General features: G+C 43.8%; 1 protein-coding gene across 1 annotated transcript in view; it reads right to left on the bottom strand.

Annotated features, from left to right (window-relative positions):
* The window catches only part of ZFYVE26 (zinc finger FYVE-type containing 26), a 78,370-nt gene that overhangs the window by 52,498 nt on the left and 2,180 nt on the right, over positions 1-23,692 (bottom strand). The window contains exons 3-10 of the mRNA XM_056133861.1: positions 22,235-22,313; positions 13,783-13,872; positions 12,201-12,711; positions 10,794-10,924; positions 9,903-10,067; positions 9,668-9,756; positions 8,624-8,778; positions 6,392-6,595 (exon numbers count right to left, since the gene is read on the bottom strand). Of these exons, the coding sequence (XP_055989836.1) occupies positions 6,392-6,595; positions 8,624-8,778; positions 9,668-9,756; positions 9,903-10,067; positions 10,794-10,924; positions 12,201-12,711; positions 13,783-13,872; positions 22,235-22,313 (1,424 nt within the window). The remainder of the gene's footprint in view (positions 1-6,391; positions 6,596-8,623; positions 8,779-9,667; positions 9,757-9,902; positions 10,068-10,793; positions 10,925-12,200; positions 12,712-13,782; positions 13,873-22,234; positions 22,314-23,692) is intronic.

Here is a 23,692-nt window from a genome sequence, read left to right as displayed (position 1 = left end):
CTCATTTCTGGAGGGGCTGCAGGGAGTATGTGGTGCCAGGAACCAAACCATGTATCATGCATGCAAAGCTTATGCTCAGCACCTTGAGCATCTCCTTGATCCCTGCTCCTGCTTCTGTAGTAAGTATGTTTATGTGTATGTGGGGGTTTGAGTCACAGCCACCACACTCCTTAGGGTTTACTCCTGGTAGTGCCTGGGGTACTAGGGATCTATGTATATACTAGTACTATGTGCAGTACTGGGGATTAAATTGGGTCCGCAGTATGCAAGGCAAGTACCTTACTTCCTCTGCTATCTCTCCAGTTCCCAACCTACCCCCCCTTTTCAGTATCCTATTACTCCTCATCTCTGACAAGCACCGCATACTTCTATCCCTGGGATGAAGGCAGCACAGACAGTCCTTACACCTGAATACTGTTTTTTTCCCCCACTGTGACACTATGGGTGATCATACGCTGGTGCTGAGAGATAGTACAGAGGCTAAAGCACATGCCTTACATGCAGCTGATCCTGGTTCAATTCCCAGTCACTGCAGATGGTCCCCCAGCACCCACCAAAAACAGCTCCTGAGCACCATCGGATATAGTCCACTTTCCCCATTGCCCAAAAAGATGCCTGGAAATAAAATCTACCCAAGGCTCTTAGAGAATACTCACTGGTGGAGCTGGGGAGCTAGGCCACAGGGTTAGATGGATCATCATACGTCTGGCATGTAAGAGGCCCTACATTTTATTTCTGGAAATATGTGGCATATTCTCTTTTCCCTAACCCCTCTACTTCCCAGTACTGTGGGGTATAGCCCTGGTACCCTAGAACCCAAACCAAACAAACAAGCACTGTAGCACTGTAGCACTGTCCGCCCATTGTTCAATGATTTGCTCGAGCGGGCCCAGTAACATTGTGAGACTTATTGTTACTGTGTTTGGCATATCGAATACATCACAGGTAGCTTGCCAGGTTTTGCTGTGTGAGCGAGATACGCTTGGTAGCTTGCCGTGCTCTTCAAGAGGGGCAGAGGAATCGAACTCGGGTTGGTCAGGTTGGCTGTGTGCAAGGAAAATGCCCTACCTGCTGTACTATAGTTATCTACAACCTATAAAAAAAATTTAAGTTCCCAGATCTGAGAGAGATGAGTCATTAGGCCCTAAGGGATCACGAAATACCTAGCACACAGGTTGAAAAAAAGATACACAAGCAATTATATGCTCATGAAAAAGATCCTGAAAGCTTTTAAGAAGCAGTATATATATATATATATATATATATATACATATATATATACATATATATATAAAAATAACAGAGAAAAAACATCAAAGGTTAGGAATCTACAGGACACTAGAATTCAAAAATAACATTTATCATCACTTTTTTCTATACTTTAGATGGTTTCAAATTCTCTGCCCCATTGGGCAAAAATTACAGTAAACATTCCATACCACATACAAGCAAAAGCCACATACCAAAGCCCCCAGCAATATATGTTACATAGACCTACTCAGATATGAAGGTCTATTCCAAAGATAGAAGGAAAAGATAACTAAGCAACATTTCAAAGAAACTAGTGAAGACATCTTAAAAATATTACTAACAAAAATGGGGAAAATTAGGTTCTTATCTTTCACAAAGCAATATGTGATGCTTGGAATCAACTTAAGAGGACTGCATTAAAAAACGAAACAAAACAGGGGTGGGGTTGAGATAGTACCAGGGTTAAGGTTCATGCCTTGTATCAGACCAACCCTGGTTTTACCTACAGTACAATATAATGTCACCTGAACACTGTAAAGAATCACTCTTGAGCAGAGAGCCACAAAAATTCCCTGAGCAAAGAGGACTTACTCCCAATGCTCTTTAAGCTTTTCCACGAAATTGAAATATCAAAAACACTTCCGAACAGTTTCTACGAAGCAAATATCACACTGATACCAAAAGCAGACAGAGATACCACAAAGAAAGAGAATTACAGGCAGATATCCCTGATGAACACAGATGCAAAGATCCTCAACAAACTACTAGCAAATAGAATCCAACTACTCATCAAAAAGATCATACACCATGACCAAGTAGGATTCATCCCAGGGATACAAGGATGGTTTAACATTCGGAAATCAATCAACATAATCCACCATATCAACAAAAGAAAAGATAAAAAGCATATGATCATATCAATAGATGCAGAGAAAGCATTTGATAAGATCCAGCACCCCTTTATGATGAAAACCCTAGCCAAAATGGGTATAGAGGGGACCTTCCTCAACATAATTAAAGCCATCTACCACAAGCCTACAGCAAGCATCATCCTCAATGGGGAAAAACTGAGAGCCTTCCCTCTAAGATCAGGGACGAGACAGGGATGCCCACTCTCTCCACTGCTGTTCAATATAGTACTGGAAGTACTTGCAATAGCGATTAGGCAGGAAAAAGATATTAAGGGCATTCAGGTAGGAAAGGAAGAAATCAAGCTCTCACTATTCGCAGATGATATGATACTCTACTTAGAGAACCCAATAACTTCCACCAAAAAACTCCTAGAAACAATAGACTCGTATAGTAAAGTTGCAGGTTATAAAATCAATACCCAAAAGTCCATGGCTTTCCTATACGCAAACAGTGAGAGAGAAGAAAGCAACATGAAAAAAACAATCCCGTTCACAATTGTGCCCCAGAAAATCAAGTACCTAGGAATCAGCTTAACTAAGGAAGTAAAGGACCTGTACAAAGAAAACTACAAAACGCTACTTCAGGAAATAAAAGAGGACATGAGGAAATGGAAAGATATCCCCTGCTCATGGGTCGGGAGACTTAACATTGTCAAAATGGCAATACTACCGAAAGCATTGTATAAATTCAATGCAATCCCTATAAGGATACCCATGACATTCTTCAAATAAATGGAGCAAACACTCCTGAAATTTATATGGAACAATAAGCCCCCACGAATAGCTAAAGCAATTCTTGGGAAAAAGAAAATGGGAGGAATCAACCTCCCGAACTTCAAACTGTACTACAAAGCAGTAATAATTAAAACAGCATGGTACTGGAACAAAGGCAGAACTGCAGACCAATGGAACAGGGTTGAATACACTGACATCTCCCCTCAATCATATGCTCATCTAATCTTTGATAAAGGTGCAAGTAATGTGAAGTGGGGTAAGGAAAGCCTCTTTAATAAATTGTGTTGGCATCACTGGACGGCTACATGCAAAAAAATAGGCTCAGAACTCTGCCTAACACCATGTACAAAAGTAAGATCAAAATGGATTAAAGACCTCAACATCAGACCAGAAACCATAAGGTACATTGAAGATAAAGTTGGCAAAACCCTCCATGACATTGAAGCTAATGGTATCTTCAAAGATGCCACGCCACTGGCCGAGCAAGTGAAAACAGAGATAGATAAATGGGACTATCTTAAACTAAGAAGCTTCTGCACCTCCAAAGAAACAGTGACCAAAATACAAAGACAGTCTACAGAATGGGAAAGGATATTCACCGAATACACATCTGACAAGGGGTTGATATCCAGGATATACAAAATACTGGTTAAACTCCACAAGAAGAAAACATCCAACTCCATCCAAAATTGGGGCAATGAAATGAACAGAAACTTTCTCAAAGAAGAAATCCGAATGGCAAAAAAGCACATGAGAAAATGCTCTACATCATTAATCATCAGGGAGATGCAGATCAAAACCACAATGAGATACCATCTCACACCTCAGAGACTGGCCCACATTCAAAAGAACAAAAGCAACCGATGCTGGCGTGGATGTGGCGAGAAAGGGACACTCCTTCACTGTTGGTGGGAATGTCCACTGGTTCAGCCCTTCTGGAAAACAGTATGGACGATTCTCAAAAAATTAGAAATTGAGCTCCCATTTGACCCAGCAATACCACTCCTGGTAATATATCCCAGAGAGGCAAAAATGTATAGTCGAAGTGACATCTGCACTTGTTTGTTCATTGTAGCACTCTTTACAATAGCCAGAAACTGGAAGAAACCTGAATGCCCAAGAACAGATGACTGGTTAAAGAAACTTTGGTACATCTACACAATGGAGTACTATGTAGCTCTTAGAAAAGATGAAGTCATGAAATTTACATACAAGTGGTACAATATGGAAAGTATCATGCTAAGCGAAATGAGTCAGAAAGAGAGGGATAGACATAGAAAGATTGCATTCATCTGGGGGATATAAAGTAACAAAGTATGAGATTAATACCCAAGAATAGCTGAGATCAGCACCAGGAGGATTACTCCATAACTTAGAGGCCAGCCGGGTATCCTAGAGGAAAGGGCAGTTCAGATAGAGAAGGGAGCACCAAATAAAGGGTGTTTGGAGGATCCTCCCAGGAGGGGAGATGCATGTCGAAAGTAGACTATGGACTGAACATGTTTGCCACTCAATGCCTCTTTTGCAGACCACAACACCCAAAAGGAGAGAGAGAACACAGGGGATTGCCCTGCCACAGAGACAGGGGGGATGGGGGGATGGGGGTGGGAGGTATATTATCCATGGGGGTGGAAAATGGGCACTGGTGGAGGGATGGGTATCTGATCATTGTATAATTGAAACCAAAGCACAAAAAATTGTAAATCTACAACTGTAAAAAAAAAATAAAATAAAATAAAGGGAAAAAAAAATTCCCTGAGCACTGCTAGGTGTAGACTGGCCCCCAAACCCCCACAACCAAAAGCCCTTTCCACCAAAAAAAAAAAAAAAAAAAAAAAAAAAAGAAGAAATAGGAGCTGGAGAGATGATGACACCAAGGGCTGAGGGCACACTTGCATGTGGAAAAGTGGTCCTGAGCATCAGCAGGAGTAAGCTCCCCTCCCTGCCAGCACAAAGATGACAGTTGCCCCCAAACTACCAGATGTGGCCCCAAATCCTCCTTACATTAAAAAAAAATGAGGAACATAAAATGAGGTCTCCATAACCATGCCACCAAACTCCATGCCAGGATGTTTTCACCTGGGGCGCCCCAGAGCAGGGCAGGTGAGAGTCCTCCTTGCCCCAAGGGACCAAACCCTAACAGTCCAACTCCACAACCCAACCGCCGCCATGCTCAAGGTCGCTTTCTACATGCTCGGGCTGAGCTTCATATATGAGTGAACATACTCCTGGAACTTGTGGCCAGAAAAGTGGCCATGTGACACATCCCTACCCATTTTCCATAATTGCCACACTATATTTGATGGGGTTCAGACAGTAGGCAACAAATCATAGAGGGAAACCAGGGTTGGTCTGATACAAGGCATATATATATATACATATACAACAACGGGAGGACCGTGATATATATATATATAAATATATATATGTATATATATATCACGGTCCTCCCGTTGTTCATTGATTTGCTTGAGTGGGCACAGTAACGTCTCCATCATGAGACTTGTTACTGTGTTTGGCATATCGAATACATCACGGAGAGCTTGCCAGGCTCTGCTGTGCAGGGGACATACTCTCGGTAGCTTGCCGGGCTCTCCGAGAGGGGTGGAAGAATCGAACTCCAGTCGGCCATGTTGGCTGCGTGCAAGGCAAACGCCCTACCGCTGTGCTATTGCTCCAGCCCATATATATATATGTATATACATATATACACATATATACATATATGTATATATATACATATATACATATTTTCAGACATATATACCAAAGCTCACATCACCCAAACTTTAACAACATGTTAGTAATATCCTATAAAATGTCTTAATAGCTCCTGCCAAAATAGAACATTCTTCACTCTGTTTTCTATATGAACACTTTTTTATAAGCATGTTCAGCAGTTCTTCATAACAGACAGTAGAAAATATATTCTTTCGTTTGTGTTTTGGGACAAGGATTGGGGCTTGGGATGGAAACATCCTGAGTTTGGTGGTAGGAAGGTGTAATGGTGGTGGGATTGGTATTTGAATATTAAATGTAATCCAATATTGTGAAGTAACTTATAAAATAAAAAATTAAAAAAAAATGAAATAGAAAAATAATTGAGTTTACGACACAAAGAAGGGTAAATACCGTTTTCTAAAATGCAGTTTCAATTTATAGCTCATTTAGACACATATTTGCCTCTAAGCACACAACATTACATGCCTAGGTGCAAAGTGGAGGAGGCTGTGAAATATATATCATTTTTATTGTGGAATATAGTTTGCAAAAACATATAGAAAACATATCTCTAGAAGATCAGGGTCAATGATAACTTAAGCTAATCACTAACTTTCCCCCAAGTCCTTTGGATTCACAAAGAAATTGGTGGGATTACTCCTGGGTACAAGGCTGCCATCCCTAATCCTGATGGAAAGGCATACTCACCCAAATGAGTACTCACTGGCTAGGCAAGTTACTTACTTACTCAGGGATGGAGGGAGGTGCTGTACCTGGGAGGGAAAGAGTGTCATCTGCTGGCTCCATCGTTAAATTCTGGTCCTCAGTGGGGCTGTCTTTGCATTCCTGGCACTGGGAGTACTGGTGTGAGTTGACACAGAGGGCATAGATGGCGTACTTCATGGCACAGAAGCTCTGGTAGAGGGTCAGGTTTTGATTCTGGCTCAGGTGCTCAGGGACCAGGGTGTCGACTGCATCTGCATTGGAGCGAAGTGGGCAGAACATCTGAGCCTGGCATGGCTGGGCAGAGGTTGCACCCAGCAGGGCTTCCTGAGACCTCTTGCCACTTGCGATCCCTCTTCACCCCCCAAGAAATGCCATGCTTGGTGAGTGCTGTGCGAGACACCTAGCATTTTCCTCGAATCAATGGTCCATTGAGAAGCCCTAACCTGTCGCCAGGCTTTCCGGGACCCATGAGTAGCAGTGGGAGGAAGTGAGATACCAATGTTTCTCAGTCTCTCCTTCTGAGCTTCATCCCTGTTGGTCTTTTGCTCAACTTTGAGTTCCCTGCATTTGAGATTCCTCTAACTCCTCTGCCACCTTCCACACCTATTTCCCCTTTTATTAATTTCTAAAAAAAAAAAATTTAAATTGAATCACAGTGAGATATAGTTAAAAAGTGGTGGTGATTGGGTTTTAGTCATACACTGTTTCAACACCTGTCCCTCTACCCAGTGTACATTTCCTACCACCAATGCCCCCAGTTTCCCTCTCATCAACCCCCACCCCACCTCTCTCCCTCCCCTCCACCCCTCTTTCCTTTATTTTTAAATACTTTTTTTTTCTCTTTCTGGTGTTGGGGACTGAACTTAGGTTCTCACACAAGGTTGGTGTGTGTACTACCACTGTGCCATATTATTTTCAAGACAAATTTAAATTGTATTCAGATCGAACAACAGTGCAAAGGTAACAGAAAATTAAAACACTGAAAAACTCTGCTTAGAGAAAGCACTGAGATAAATATCTTGAGGGGAAATACTAACTTTGCTGAAAAAATACTTTGACGTGTTTAATAATTTGATTACACATTAAAATTTTTTTTTTAACTTTAAGAGGAAAGAAGGGCATCACTGTTTGGATGGGGTTTGTTAATCTGGTTCAGATTCTTTCCAGACAAAATGTACAATTTAATCAAATGAAAAAACATTAGATGTAAAGCAAAATGAAGAAAGACAACCCTACAAGCTGAATACAAGACTGGTATGGTCTTGCTTAATCCCTCCACTAATTTTTCTCTTATGGCCGATTCCACTGCTCAAGATGAGAGCCATCCAGAAATTATTCTGTTGAAAAACTCAGGTATGCAGGTTTGTGGCTGAAATCTCCAGGCTTTCAGGAAGTTGGGGATGGGCTACCTACCCCATCTCCCTGTCCTTCTAGAAGCCCTGGCAATCAGGCTCACGCCTCAAAGCTATCACCTACTTAAAACTTTAACTCCAGCTGTATTATCATGTTAAAAATTTTGGAATTCCTGAAGCACACAGCACATTTACACCCGTGTAACATCTCAAATTTTACAATACTGATAAACCAGGAGTACCACATTGGATGGAATATAAAGTAGAAGGCAACTAATTTTGATTAATAAAATATAAACTCACGAGGCTTAACCTGTAACAACAGGTTAGCAATCTCTTATACGAGGGCTTAATGGCTCCATGACAATAATCTGCACTAACTTTCTTTTCTTTTTTGTTTTCTTTTTTGCTTTTTGGGTCATACCTAGCAATGCACAGGGGCTACTTCTGGCTCTGCACTCAGGAATTACTCCTGGTGATGCTCAGGGGACCATATGGGATGCTGGGAATCGAACCCAGGTCGGCTGTGTGCAGGGCAAACGCCCTACCTGCTGTTCTATGGCTCCAGCCCCTAACTTTCTTTTAAGGAAACATTTTGATCATTTTTAGAATTTATAACAAGCAATATAAAAGAAATTATTGAGAGTCTGCGGTAGGGGCGGACTTGAGGGATGGTTCAGAAAATTGGAAATAATGGTGGACTATTCTCCCAGGATTCACTGCCCCACTCTGAGGGGAGGAGCTGAAATTCCATTATCTGAGGAGCTGAAATTCCATTATCTGACTGCGTCAAACAATCCTGGTTGAAGGGCACCTACTGGACCAATCCTCTGATAAATCCCAGCAGTTAATACCCTGGTTGGAAGAAATGTGTGTAAGACTGTGCTAAGAAGAAACCTTGCTCATATCACTCGATCACCAACTCACCATGTTCTTCTTGGGCTGGCACCTTCTGTAAGAGCTTGAGGACATCTTCCTCCCTGAGTGCTGGAAGGTTGGTAAGATGATGGAGAGAGTAGAGCACGGAGTGGTTGTCTCCACCATGTAAATGACACAAGAGATCTCTCTTTGGTATGGGATTGCTGAAAGAGAAAGTTGGGAGGACAGAAGGGAGGCAATTTATACAATTGTTCCGAGGAAGACTGATCCTGATTCTCTCTTTCTGACCTGTCCAAACTCCACAGGCTTCCCTTTCCCAGCTAAGAAACTCTGGGTGGTCGGAGATTGAGCAGGAGTATACTTTCTGGGAATAGTGTAGCCATCAAGTCAGTTCTAGAAAGGACCCAGAAAGAGCCTGTTTAGGTCATTAGGGTCTAGAAAAAGCTTACGATTATGCCTTCCAACATCTGGACTCTTCCTTGCTTAGAATTGATATATATTTCCACACCCTTTTGAGGAAGGGCCCCTCATTCACTTCTCCTCTGCCCATGCTGACTCTAGTAAGTGTTAGCATGTGAAGTATGAAGAGCCAAACAGGAACACAGAACAGGAAGAGTTGAAGGACCTGAGGCTATGCTACCAGGGAAAGGCGGCTTAATGTACAGTGGCTGAACAAAAGTACCGTCCAGAATAATGCATGCCTAGCACCATGGACCGCATTCCCTGTGCATGTTATTTAACACCTCAGGCGTTCAGCAGCCCACCTTTAAAGTAAGGATGGTACTGATATCTACTGAGAGGTTAAAATGAAAGCATGCACACAGTGGGCTTAGAGTGGAGCTGGGCATACGGTGCCCGCTGGGGAAACATGGACATTGTTCTTTTGATTACTGCCGTGCTTTCTTACCATGACCTGTGGTGAGGATAATCACAACTTAAGTTCCTATCCTGCTCTCATAGTTGGGACACTGACTAGTTGTTGGCCAGCACTTGTCAACACACAACACTTATGTGGTGGATGTCTGGAAATTGGCCCCTCCTCAGGACACAAGGCCAAACGTGTCCAGTGGTGGGGAAGGGCCATGGTCATACCTGCTCTGCTGCACACACCACTCCAAGACCTCCAGGTGAGCCCACAACCCCTCACAGGCATCCCCAAGGAGTTTATCACAGCCTCGGTCCTGCATTGATGGGAAAGAAGAGAGAAAGACTCAGGCTCTGCGGAGGCAGAGACTGCCACTACCTTCAGGACCCTGAGTGCTGGCTCAGCCCAGAACCTCAAAGCATTTACTTTCAGGGCAGCTAGGGCAGCAGGCGGAGAGTTTACCTGGGAAGTGTGAACTGTGTGGAGCAGCCTCTTGGCTGAATCTAGGCTCTGGCAGTGTGTCCAGCCCAGGAGGACAAGTAGTCGGCTGAGAGGCTTGAACTCTCTATCGAGCAGGTGGCCGAGACTCGGGAAGTCTTCCTCTTTCAACAGCGTGAGTGCTGTCACCTGAAAGCCAAGGGAAGTGTTCCAGGCAGCTGTGTGCACTAGGAAGAATGCCCGTGACCAGGGCTTGAGTGATAGCACAGCAGGTAGGGCCTTTGCCTTGCATATGGCCTACCCAGGTTCGATTCCCGGCATCCCATATGGTCCCCTGAGCACCGCCAGAAGTAATCTCTGAGTGCAGAGCCAGGAGTAACCCTTGAGCATCGCTGGGTGTGAACCAAAAAGAAAAAAAAAAAAAAGAATGCCCATGGCCTGCTGCTCCTGACAGTGGCTGGCTGAGTTAAAAACTGGGCATAGTAGGCTGGAGGGATCAAACAGTGGATGAGGCCCCTGTCTCTGGGACTACCAGGAGTTATCCCTGAGTGAGTGTAGAGCCAGGAGTAAGACATGAGCACAGCTGGAAGTGGGCCCCCACCTCACCCCAAATGGTCATGAAAACCCTAGGCAATATGTTCTCTGAAGATTGGGACTTCTGCTGTAGGCCCAGCTCCTAGTGTAGGATATGAGGACAAAAAACAAAGCAAAACAAAACCAAAAACCAAAACCATCTGTTGAATGAAACTGATGCTAAGCTCTATTGTGGGAGGAAAAGGTTAACAGAACCCAAAGACTCCCCGTTAACTGGACAGCCTTGTATTGGATAGAAAAGTGGGAATGAGTTGCAGGAACTAAAGGCCCAGGGAAGTTCCTGGGTATTTGTAGGAAGGTGGATGATGAAGTCAGACTTACCAGGATCTGCTCCAAGAAGTGCTTGTTGTTGGCCAGGCAATAGAAATAGGCGGATTTCCAAGCCTGGGCTGGGTCAGGATTGGAGAATAGGGCTAGAACTGTCCGCTCGGGATCGAGGTGATCTGGTGAGACTGAAAATGAAACCCAAGGGGTTACTGGGGAAGCAGAAGTCCTTCTTTCCTAAACCAGAACCCACTGGAAACATCATCTGATGTGAGAGCCTACTCTTTTTAAACCTTAAACCGGGTTTTCTACACTAATCTCTTAAAGACTCTTTCTTCCTCTCCATAGTTTAAGTTTCATGGAAAGCTCTTGAAATGCTATTACTGTATTGTTTATTTCTATCACTCTGTCTTAGACTATAAAATCCACGCATAGGTTTACGTAATGAATCTTGAGCACACTATAGTGATAGAAAGCAAGGAATTTATTCAAGATTATGGATTCAGGAGGCTAGAGAAATAGTAGAGTGGTTGAGGTGCTTGCCTTACATACAGCCAAACTGGTTTGATTACTGGTACACCATGTGCGCTCCACCCCCGCCCCCCCCCCCCCCCCCCCCCCAGCCAAGTCCTGCCAGGAAATGAGCACAGAACCAGAGTAAGCTCTGAGTATGGTGGGTGTAATCCCCTACTCAAAAAACCAGAAACAAAACAAAAAAAGATTATGAATTCAGGACAAAAGAACTCAGGGATCTACTTGAAGGGAATTACTAAAAGTGGATAATTTAGGGGCCAATGAAATAAGAGGTATAAGACGTAAGGCACTTGCCTTGAATGCAGCCAAACCTGGTTCGAATCCCAGGTACCATGTATGGTCCCTAGAGGATGGCTCAATGCCCCTACACCCCAGAGGACATGATTTAATTTTATCCTTTCCATTTAACATTTTAACACACACTTTACATTTCTAGTTTTTCACTTTTAATGCTTTCATATCTTAACAACTAAACAAAACTTGTGCTCTGGCAAGATACCCGTGACGTATTCGATATGCCAAGCACAGTAACAAATCTCACAATGTTACTGGGCCTGCTCGAGCAAATCAATGAACAACGGGAGGACAGTGACAGTGACAAGGAAACAAATCAATAGCCCATTTATGCTTAGCTTCTCCCCAACAAGACAGACTTCTTTTTTTCCCTTTTTGGGTCAAATGTGCATTTGGTGATGCACGGGGGTTACTCCTGGATCATGCACTCAGGAATTACCCCTGGCTGTATACTCAGGGGATCATATGGGATGCTGGGAATCGAACCCTGGTCCACCGTGTGTAAGGCAAATACCCTACCTGCTGTGCTATCGCTACCGCCCTAGCAACAAGACAGACATTAGACCAAAGGAACTTCCAAGAGGTTCTATTCACGGAATTATCAGTGCACAGGGAGAAGCAGTGGGAGAAACATACCTTTTCCTGACGGGGTGGCCTTTGGGGGCTTTTCTGTGTCCTTCTCGGCAAAGGTGTGGCCGTACAGGGAAACTAGCCCTAGGCCAGCCCGGTGCAGCAGGCAGCCCAGCAGCTGCTCCTCCCGCAGGGGTGACCCTTCTGTCCTGCAGGCTGCCACGAGCTCCTCACACAGGACACGGAGCTCAGGCCCCTGTGGATCCGCAGGGCACCGCAAAGTCCGCAGGGCTCCGTAGATGGCATCTACAGTATGGGGGGGTGTGGCGGCAGACTCCTGCAAAGCCCGCAGTGCCCCGAGAATCCGGCCCACCAGTGCCTTCTGCAGAGAGCCGCAGAGACCAGCGCCTTCGTCTTCTCCAAGGAGGAGCTCCAGCAGGGCCTGTGCGGGCCGGGGGGCCTGCCCCAGGAGATCCCAGAGCACAGAGACCGCTTGCGAGCTGAGCTCAGGGGTGCGACTGGAGTCGCCATCAAACACAGGGTCGGCTGCGGCTTGCGTGAGGGCCTCATAGAGCTCCTAAACGGGGAACAGAGAGAGGGAAAGGGGGTGAGGAGACCTAGAATGTCGTCACCTCTATGCCGTGGTGCTTTTCTCATTTCAGTGTTTACAGGTGTATGAATAAAACAGTAGCAGTGACCAACACTTCGATAGTTGTTAAGTGTGGACCTGAGTCACAACAGAATGCAATCTATACAATTTTAAGAGGAAGACATTAAAGTTAACTTCCTTTACAGACCGAGGAGTCAAGAGCCAGGCAAGACGAATTCAGTGACTCGGGACTTCCCTGCTGAGCTTGCTCCTGTCCCAATTCTGAACACGTCAGGGAATGCAGACTCATAAACCAAAGGGGAAAAGGGGAGCAGACACTAGGCTGACACAGGAACGAGGCACTTGCCTTCCATGTGGCTGACCTCAGTTCAATCCTTAGCACCACAAGGACTCCTAAGCAAGCTAGGAGCAACCCCTGAGCACCAGAGGCTATGATTCCCCCAAATCACACACACACACACACACACACACACACACATACACACACACCCCTCTGAGGTAATTATAAGGATTATTTAAACACATTCAAACATAAAGACGTACTATCTGTCCCCAGAGGTAAGGTAACATATATTCTCTCTTCTCTTCTCTCTCCCCCCCATCCCTCCCTCCCTCCTTCCCTCCCTCCCTCCTCCTACTCCCTCCTCTCTCCTTCTCACCTGCCCTCCCTCCCTCTCAGCACACCTGTTCCAGAACCTTTCAGCACATGCTAGTTCCTTTCTTCCTTTATTTTTTCCCCACTGACACTAGGGCACAATTTAAATACTTACAGAAATATTCCTTTTAGATGAAAGGACAAAAACCTTTAATCATAGTTATACTTGGTGCTTCCGGTAAATCCACCTCTAAGAATTCTAAAATCAGATAGTTTTACCCTCCCTCTGCACTCCCTCACAGGAGGACCTCAGCCTACCCTGGTCGTGCCCTGACACCTAGAAAGCTAACATTTTGGGGGACCTGTCTCGGTCTCAGTTAGAGCCCTCAGGTCCGAGTGTGTTGCATTACTGTCATGCTGGGAGCTCCAGGGCCCTCTCTCACCTTGAGGATGTCCTCTGGAATGTCCCCAGGAAGGTCTTCTGACAACAAGAGAAACTCGAGCTTTTTCCGGAAAATAGCTGGCAGTAATTTCTAGAAAAATCATAAAGAAGATTAGAAGTTTGGTAGATGCTTTCAGAAAATTGAAACTGCATGTTTCTCTCCAGTTAGCTCTATTCCTATCGCTCACTCAGATAAAGCATCTTTAACCTCTATACTGTCAGGTTGCTTCCAGAAGTATTTATTTACCTGCTCCCTCTTCCTTGTGGTGGTGGTGGTGGCGGGGCTTTGTGATGGCTGCTGGAACACAGCGGCCTGGCTGTGGGGCTCATTCTCAGGCATTTTTCTTTATGTTGTGAGCCTGGCAGTCCGGTGCTTGGACCAGTAATGGGGTACTCAAGGAAGTTTAGGGGCAACATCAGGACCACACCCAATGATTCTGGGGGGCATGTGGTAGTAGGAAGGAAGTGAATTCAGGGTCAGGCACATGCTAAGGCAGATGCCAGACCACTTGAGTCATCTCCGAGGCCCTCAGATATTTTCCTTTATCAGCAAAAAGAGCAAAGGGACCAGAGTAATAGGACAGTAGGTAAGGTGTTTATCTTGCATGCAGCTGATCTAGATTCATTCCCAGCACCCAAAAGCCCCCTCAGCTTTGGAAGGAGTGATCCCTGAGCGCAGAGCCAAGAGTTAAGTCCTGAGCACTGCCAGGTGTGGCCCCCAAACAAAAACAAAACTCAAAAAGATTTAAGGGGGTGTCCAAAACTTGGACACATACTCACTTTCCTCCCTTTAAATGCTTGTACTTAAATCCTAATCGCATCATCCTCATACTCCAAGGTCTGTTTATTTTACACACCTTTCTCCATTAGTAGAAGTTGTCCTCCACATTCTCCCTTACAATGTTGCTATGATACAACACCCAGCTATGGTTAAGTCTGGGTGGGAATGATCTACATGATCCTCTTTGGCTTTAAGTCCTGGTTTAGGTTTTCATCACCAGCAGGGAAATAAAGTAAAGGTGTAGGGATTTAATGTTTATTAAACACCTATGTTGTGCCAGATACACGCATCATATTTTCACATATTTTAAAAATCTCATTTAATCTTAGGCTCAGATGGTTCAAGAAATAAGGCACCTACCTTGCTTGCAGTTGACCCCCAATTTTAATCCCTGGCACTATAGACAATCCCCTAATCAGAACTAGGAATACACAGAGTCCAGGTAAGCACTAAGGACTACAGGGAGTGGCCGAAAAGCCAAAACAAACAAACAAAAAAGAGTCTCATTTAATCTCTAAATCAAACCAATTCATAGCATGGTAAAAGTTTTTAAAGTTTTAATGGATATCAGCTCTTTACTGAAAAGGGTGGATACCCAGGTTATATAAAGTATTCACAAAGATCAACATAACAAATCCAAACGCTCTACCAGAAAATGGGGAGAGGAAATGAACAGACATTTCTCAGAGGAAGACAGGTAGATGGCCAAGTAGACACATGGGAAAGGGCTCAACATTATTTATCATTCGGGGACTGCAAATCAGGAGGACAACAGAATATAATCTCACGCCAGTGAGAATGCAACGTGTCAAAAATAGTGGGAACAATCTGTGTTGGTGGGGATGTGGAGAAATAGGAACTCTCACTCCTGGTGGGCATTTTGTCTGGTTCAACCCCTCATGAAAAACAGTATTGAAAGTTCTAAGTAAACTGAGAACTGAACTGCCATATGACCCATCAATTCCGCTTTTGGGTATCTAATCCCAAGATAAAAATCATTCCAAAGAACATACGCATGCCATTACTCACTGCAGAATTTAGCACAGTAGCTGTCACTGTCACTGTCCTCCTGTTGTTCATAGATTTGCTTGAGTGGGCCCAGAAACATGGTGAGATTTGTTGTTACTGTGTTTGGCATATAGAATTCATCACGGGTAGCTTGCCAGGCTTTGCTGTGCGGGCGAGATACTCTCGGTAGCTTGTCGGGCTCTCTGAGAGGGGCGGAGGAATCAAACTCGGGTTGGCCGCATGCAACGCAAATGCCCTACTCGCTGTGCTATCGCTCCAGCCCGGCACAATAGCTAAGATATGGAATCAACCCAGGTGTCCAATGACAGACGAATAGATTATGAAGATGTGATATATACACACAGTGGAATACAATGCAGTTGCAAGGAACAATGAAATCATGCAATTTGTTGCAACCTAGTTGGAACTGGAAGACAGTATGTTGAGTGAAGTAAATCAAACGGATAAACAAAGGATAATCTCCACTTATTAATAGTATAAAGAGTAACTGGAAAAGAAAAACAAGTGTAGTAAAGGGGGAAATACCTAGATCACCCATGATTCCAGAGTATTGGGGGAAGGTAAGAAATGAATGGAGGAAGAAAAGGTAAGAAATGAATGGAGGAAGGGAGCAGATAAGAAAGGGAAATAATGGAGGAACTGGGGTCAGGTGCCTCAGGTAGAGTGGTTTAGCTACATATCCAAAGTACAGACTCAACAAGACTGAAAACATGAGATCCAAACTACAACCACCCAACTTTGAAATGTGCCTGTCAGGGTGGCAAGTCGGGACACAGGCTTTAGGGAACAGGGGAACACATGGAGGGAAATTTACACTAGCGATGGGACTGGTACTACAATATTATATTCCTAAAACTCAACTATCAATAGATTTGTAAATCACAGTTCTTTAATTAAATACATCTTTAAAAAAAATGTAACTCTTGACTGAAGATGAAATTGTCAGGGCCAGGATGTGGCTTATATGTGAGGCTCTAGGTTTGATCCTCAGCAGCTATCATTTGACCTCCCACTGCACCATCAGGAGTAACCACAATAATAAAAATTAAAAGGTACACCCAAGAATAGCCGAGATAAATACCAGGAGGCTTACTCCATGGCTTGGAGGCCAGCCGCACACTCTAGGGGTAAAGGCAGCTCAGAGAGAAGGGAACACCAAATAAAGGGTGTTGGGAAGATCCACCCAGGATGGGAGATGCATGCTGAAAGTAAACTATAGACTGAACAGATTGCCACTCAATTCCTCTTTTGCAAACCAAAGCACCCAAAAGAAGAGAGATAACAGGGGGGAGTGCCCTGCCACAGAGACAGGGTGGGGTGGGGGTTGGGGGATGGGAGGGATACTGGGATTAGTGGTGGTGGAGAATGGGCACTGGTGGAAGGTTGGGTACTCGATCATTGTACGACTGAAACCCAAGCACAAAAGTTTGTAAGCCTACAACTGTACCTCATGGTGTTTCACTAATAAAAATTTAAAAGAGAGAGAGAGAGAGAGAGAGAGAGAGAGAGAGAGAGAGAGAGAGAGAGAGAGAGAGAGAGATATCTCACTGGAGAGATCGAACAGCAGGTAGGGCTTGCCTTGTACTAGGCCAACCCAGATTCGATCCCTGTCATCGTATCTGGTCCTCTGAGCACCACTAGGGGTAATTCCCAAGTGCAGAGCCAGGAGTAACCCCTGAACACTGCTGGAAGTGCCCTCCGCTCAAAAAATAAAAAGGTAAAATAGGTAGCAAGTGTTTCTCAAAAATTTCAATCATGAAAAGGAACGTGAGGTGGGAAAGAGAGTACAATGGGTAAGGCACTTGCTTTATCGCGGCTCAATCCCTTATACTCCAAACCCTGCCAGGAGTGAGCAGAGAACCAGGAATAATCCTTGAGCAACACTAGGTGCAACCCCTCCCCCCATCCCCTCACAAATAAAAGGAAGGTGACTGCACTGTGGCTGATAAGACATGCCATCAGAGGAGAGAGAGAGAGAGAGAGAGAGAGAGAGAGAGAGAGAGAGAGAGAGAGAGAGAGAGAGAATATGATATAACTCAAGACCAGGAGCACCTGCAGGACTGCACACATATGGCACGTCTGCATAAGGCTTAAGATACAAGATCAAAGGTCATTCATGTACCAAAGGTTATTATATTGCATCTTTACATTAAAGGGTAAGACAATTTGGCAAGGCCCAAATCTTGCCACCTTCCTCTCAATTCACCTATAACATATAAAAAATACTTGTCTACTACTAGTAGTTGGGAGTTGGTGGGAAGAAGCTGCAAGATAGTGCTTCTACTCAGGAGTATAAGGAGGGACACTTAAGAGGCCCAGACAGCAGACCCCCAATAAAAGTACAAAGTCTGTCTAAGATTTCAGGTCTCTCAAATTCCAATGACTGATTGGCTTATATTTATGTCACTGATGAGATTACTTTACTCGAATGCAGGGTCATAAATGACTAAAACTCCTAAGACAGTTATGAAATTGCTAAATGTTTCTAAGAATAAATTTTCTTATCATAGAAGCAAACAACAACAAAAAGAGCAAGGCATATTTCAAGTATTAGAATGAGAATATAAATACACAAAGGATAAAAGACCCCGCCCCCACCCTCAACCTTTTCACTGTAAGAGAAACACTTGAATAGTGATTTAAGGGCATTAGGACCACCTCATATGCATGTAGATGCACGTAAACCAAACAGTTTTCTCACCAAAAAATATTTGGTCTTCCCACTGGTGCTCAGAAAGGGACCATTAGGAATGGGGATTAAGCTTGGGCCTCAAGACCAAGACATGCGCTCTAGCCCTTGGAGCTGTTTCTCCAAGAGACCTGGAGGTTCCACCTAGCAATTTTTGGCCAATCCGGCCAGTGATTCAATATGAGAGTGCCAACATTCGGTGCTGCTTGGATTGTGCAGTATTTAGATTTAACTGAGCCACACCTAGTGATGTTCCAAGGATCTTGTACTTCTGGGGATTAAATGGGGGTTGGTTGCATGAACCTAATCCCTGTACTATCTCTCCATGCTCCCCTTTTGGCAGACATAGTAGAGTCTAGACATCCTTTCTAGTTACTGAATAGTGCACAGTTAGTTTACATACAGTTATATTTTCATTTATTGTGTAATAATAGCCTGCCAGTTTGTCCAAAGTAGGAATGAAATAATAAACTGGCAGGCTACTGAATGTAGCCTGCCCACACAGCAGAGTCTGGCAAACTCCCTGTGTTGTACCCAATATGCCAAATACCAGTAACAATGATGGGTCTCATTCTCCTAAAGAGCCTTGAATATAATCTCAGGGCTAGGATGAAGGAGACGTTACTGGGGCTTGCTCGAGGCAATCGATGACTAACAGGATGATTTGTGATTTGTGATTTTGTGTAATAATAAATGAAATAAAAATTACCATTTTGTGGCTATGGGAGAAATTTGCAATTTTTCTCTATTAAACAGCAGTTTCATAAATGGTGGGTCACAAAAAATTTTGGGAACAATGTGCAATGACCAAAAATGAATTCAAGGGGCTGGAGTGATAGCACAGTGGGTAGGGCGTTTGCCTTGCACGTGGCCAACCCGGGTTCAATTTTCAGCATCCCATATGGTCCCCTGAGCACCGCCAGGAGTGATTCCTGAGTGCAGAGCTAGGAGTAACCCCTGTGCATCACCTGGTGTGACCCAAAAAGCAAAAACAAAAACAAACAAAAAAAAAGAATTCAAAATCAAATGCATGGGGCCGGAGTGATAGTGAAAGTAGGGTGTTTGCTTGTACATTGACAAGCTGGGTTCGATCCTCAGCATCCCATATGGTCCCCCAAGCCCTGCAAGGAGTGACCCTGAACAAAGAACCAGTGAGTACTGCTGAGTGTGACCCAAAAACAGAACCAAAAAATCAAATGTGTAATGAATCTGATATGTTTCCAGCAGCATTTACACTGTGATATCTCCTCAGTGAAAGTGGTTTAGAGTGGGAAAAGTTTATGAAGCCCTATATTAGACGAATCGGCAGATAAGTAGGGGCTAGAGCGATAGTACAGCGGATAGGGCTTTTGCCTTGCATGCCGTCATCCTGGTTCAATTCCTGCCATCCCAGAGGTTTCCTCGTGCACCACCAAGAGTAATTTCTGAGTGCAGAGCCAGGAGTAACTCCTGAGCATCACTGAGTGTGGTCCAAAAGTCAAAAAATAAATAAAAGTAAAAAGAAATTGCAGAGAAGTGAACATTTCTGCATTTCAGTCTTTGCACACCTCCTTATACATATTGAGATAAATCCAGTCATTAAAAAGGAAGTAGAGAAAAATAAAAAAAGGAAGCAGAAAGTTAGAGTGTGGGAAAAGACAGGTAGCCAGCTAATTTCCAGAAGAGGAAGGCCACTGCAGAGTAATGGGGCTTGCAATACTATTCCCATAGCATACTGAAAATGGTGGCACTTGTAGAGTACTAAAATTCTTCCAGGTCTAATACATTTCCCACAGTGCTTAAATAATCAAGACACTGGAGCTTTCAGGACCTAATGATGCTGGGGAAAAACAAGAACAACTCTTAGTCTGTACTATGGGGGCAGGAAAGTAGAGTTCATCATGTGATTTGGTTGAGCAAGTGTCAAGAAAATAAGCAACCAATCAGCAATAATGGAAGAAATAAGCTTTGCAGAGGGCCAAAGTTCATCAGATTTGACAAATTCCATGTTTGTACTGAAAAGATCATTAGTAACAACAGAACTTCCTTCTGTCCCCCTCTCTTTGGTTATAATAGTTTAATGAGTTGTTTTCTTTTTAGATCTGAAACTACAGCAAATTCTTTGTTTTGCAGCCTCCCTAGTGGTGCTCAGGGGTTGCCATATTTGTCTGTGCTGGGGTTGTGGTGCATGCAGTGCCAGGACTGAACTCAAGGCATTCGCTAGGAGAGCTTTGAGCTACCTCTCCAGTCCTAAAGCCAACTCTTAATCATCCTGGGGCTGATTCTTTTTCATATGTACTTCTCTTGCTTCCCTCTCCTGTTAGTCTCTCCTGTTTGTATTTTGTGTGTGTTTGTGTGTGTGTGTGTTGTTCTGATTTTCAGCCATACCCGGAAATGCTCAGGGCTAACTCCTGACTCTGCACTCAGGGATCATCCCTGACAGGCTTGACACCATACGAGTGTAGGGAATTGAACGTAGGTCCGCCACATGCAAGGCAAATGCCCTACTTTCTGTTTTATTGCTCTGGCCCTCTCCTTTGTCTTTTTTCTTTTTTTTTTTTAGGCAACTGGCTGAATAAACTATGTTTCCGTAGCAATGTGTTGTTCTTTGGCAGTTACATCAAACCCAGGTTGGCCACATGCAAGGCAAATGCCCTACCTACTGTTCTATTACTCCGGCCCTTTCATTTTTTTTTTTTTAGACGACTGGCTGAATAAACTATGTTTCAGTAGTCATGTACTAGGCAGCTGCATGAAGAAAGGCAAATGTAAATGAGCCAGGGAGATAACTCAAAGAACTTGAGGCGTGCCTGGCCTGAGCAGTCCCCAAGTTTGATCCCTGGCACTGCATGATCTCCTCCCTCCAGCACTGCCAGTTGTACCTATGATGGCTCCGGGCACCCCTAAGCCTGAGCAGCACTGCATAGGTTGGGGGTGATCCCATCAGGTCTGTACAGCAGGGCCAGGTACTTCTGCAACTTGGGGCTTCTGAGCATACATTGGGAGCTCTGTGTTCCCAAAAAGGATAGGGATCATGAAAACTAAAGACAAATTACTAAAAGAATTAAAGAAGAAAATGAGATGAATTAGAGATAGTTGCAAAATAGGATTTTTCAACTTTTTCTTTTTCTGGGATGTGCCTGGTGGTACTCAGGGAGTACTCCCGACTCAGGGCCTGGGGACTGTACCCAGCGCATGTGTTCCAACCCACTGAGCAATCTCCCGAGCCAGGATTTTTGATTTCTTTCTTTCCATTCGACGTGCACTAAATTAGTGTTGTAGGGAACCTCCAGGAACAGCCAGTGGTGCAGGGGCTTCCAGGGCTCTGGCAGTGCTTGGTGAGCCATGCGGTGCTGGGTTCAAATTCACATCCTAACACCTATGTAGTATGTGTCCCTGATCACTTGCCATCTCCTCCAGGCCCTCACTTTCTTTTTTTTGCTTGTTTATTTTTGGGCCGAACTCAACTTTGTTCAGGAATTACTGCTTGTTCTTTGCTCAGCAATCATTCCAGGCAGGGCTCCGGGGAATCCAATTGAGTGCAGGGGATAGAACTTTGGTCAGTTGTGTGCAAAGCAAATGCCCTACCTGCATTCCTATTGCTCTGGCCCTCACTTTGTTTTTATGTTTGGCAACTTTTAGTTGAATTCATATGACTTATTAAATTTTTAATTAATGAGGTTTAAAATCTGTAAGGCTTCATGGCACATAACTAGAAAAAACTATTGTTTGAAAAGCAACCAAGTATGATCTTAGTCCGTTCTTTACTACTTAATATTATAAGGTTCATCATGTACTTGCTATTTCATTGCTTTTACCGAGCTCTGTAAACTTTTGTTCAGGCATGAGACATATGGTGGTATTAAGCAAAATGGTGTTGCCTCAAGTGGTATTATAGATCATTATATTATAACTACTTATAAGTTCTTTTAAGTTCCAGCTTCTATAGAAAATTTGAACTATAAACCAACTTACCTTTTCTCGAGCCAACCATTTTTCCAGTACAAGAAGCCAGACCCAACCTAGTCTTTGTGGGTTAAAGTCTTGTCCACATCTAAAAAAAGTAAAAAGAAATTATTTATTAAAAAAAAGTTTCTATTGATCTTTTCTTTTCCTTTATGATCCAAGATTTAGACTTCAAGGGTTGAGGGGCTAGAGCAATAGCACAGTGGGTAGGGTGTTTGCCATGCACGCGGCTGACCCGGGTTCGATTCCCAGCATCCCATATGGTCCCCTGAGCACCGCCAGGGGTGATTCCTGAGTGCAGAGACAGGAGTAATCCCTGGGCATCGTCGGGTGTGACCCAAAAAGCAAAAAAAAAAAAAATAGACTTCAGGGATTGAAAAGATAGCAAGAAAAGTTCTTGCTCTATCAGCAGTCTACCTGGGTTCAGTGTCCAGCATTACATTTGGTCCACTGAGTAGCATCAGAAGGGATACCTGAGCCCAGAGTCAGGAGTCAACCCTGAACAACACGAGGTATAAGTCAAAAACCAACACACACACACACACACACATAAAAACACACACAATGATTTAGATTTCACTATTTAAACCTGAACAGGACAAGACACTGTACTAATAAGACATTTTTGATTGATTTTGCACGACAGATAAGTAGCTGGAATTAGCAGCTGGAGTTAGCATCTTTTATAAAATAAAATCCCACTCTATTCTCCCTATCAGGACTTTGTGATTTTTTTTTTTTTTTTTTTTTTTTTTTTTTGTGGGAGGTAGGGTTTGGGCTACACCCAGCAGTGCTCAGTGTTTACTCTTGACTGTGGTCAGGGATCAGTTCTGGTGGTACTTAAGAGCCAGGTGTAAGCCCTGAAGTTAATAATTTAAATTTAGCAGCTACTGGCTAGAACCAAACACTGTCAAACACTGTCCTCCCGTTGTTCATCGATTTGCTTGAGCGGGCCCAGTAACGTCTCCATTGTGAGACTTCCTGTTACTGTGTTTGGCATACTGAATACTTTCGGTAGCTTGCCAGGCTCTCCGAGAGGGGCAGAGGAATCGAACCCAGCTTGGCCGGTCTGGCTGCGTGCAAGGCAAACGCCTTACCGCTGTGCTATCACTCCAATAGGTTAGCGTGCGCCTAGAACCAAATTTAAGAAAAAATGATTTGAAAAAAAAAATTTTTTTAACCCGTGTTCCATTCTGAACCCTCACACGAGTGGTCCCTGAACACAGAGCAAGGAGTAAGCCTTGAGCACTACCAGGTGTGTCCCAAACAAACAAACAAACAAACAAAAGAGGTACAGAAATAGGGGCTAGAGAGATTGATAGTACTCGGTTAAGACACTTTTATGTGACTGACTCCCAATTTGATTCCTAGTGTCTCATGGTGCTAGTATAGTATTTAAATAATAACTGCTAGAGTAAGAGAAAGTAAAGGATAATTATATTTAATTTCTATATCATGAGTTGTTAA

Source organism: Sorex fumeus, unplaced genomic scaffold (assembly GCF_029834395.1).
Source record: "Sorex fumeus unplaced genomic scaffold, SorFum_2.1 ptg000098l, whole genome shotgun sequence".
Classification (NCBI taxonomy): domain Eukaryota; kingdom Metazoa; phylum Chordata; class Mammalia; order Eulipotyphla; family Soricidae; genus Sorex; species Sorex fumeus.
The sequence above is the reverse complement of the archived record's forward strand: the minus strand, read 5'-3'. Positions and strand labels throughout refer to the sequence as shown.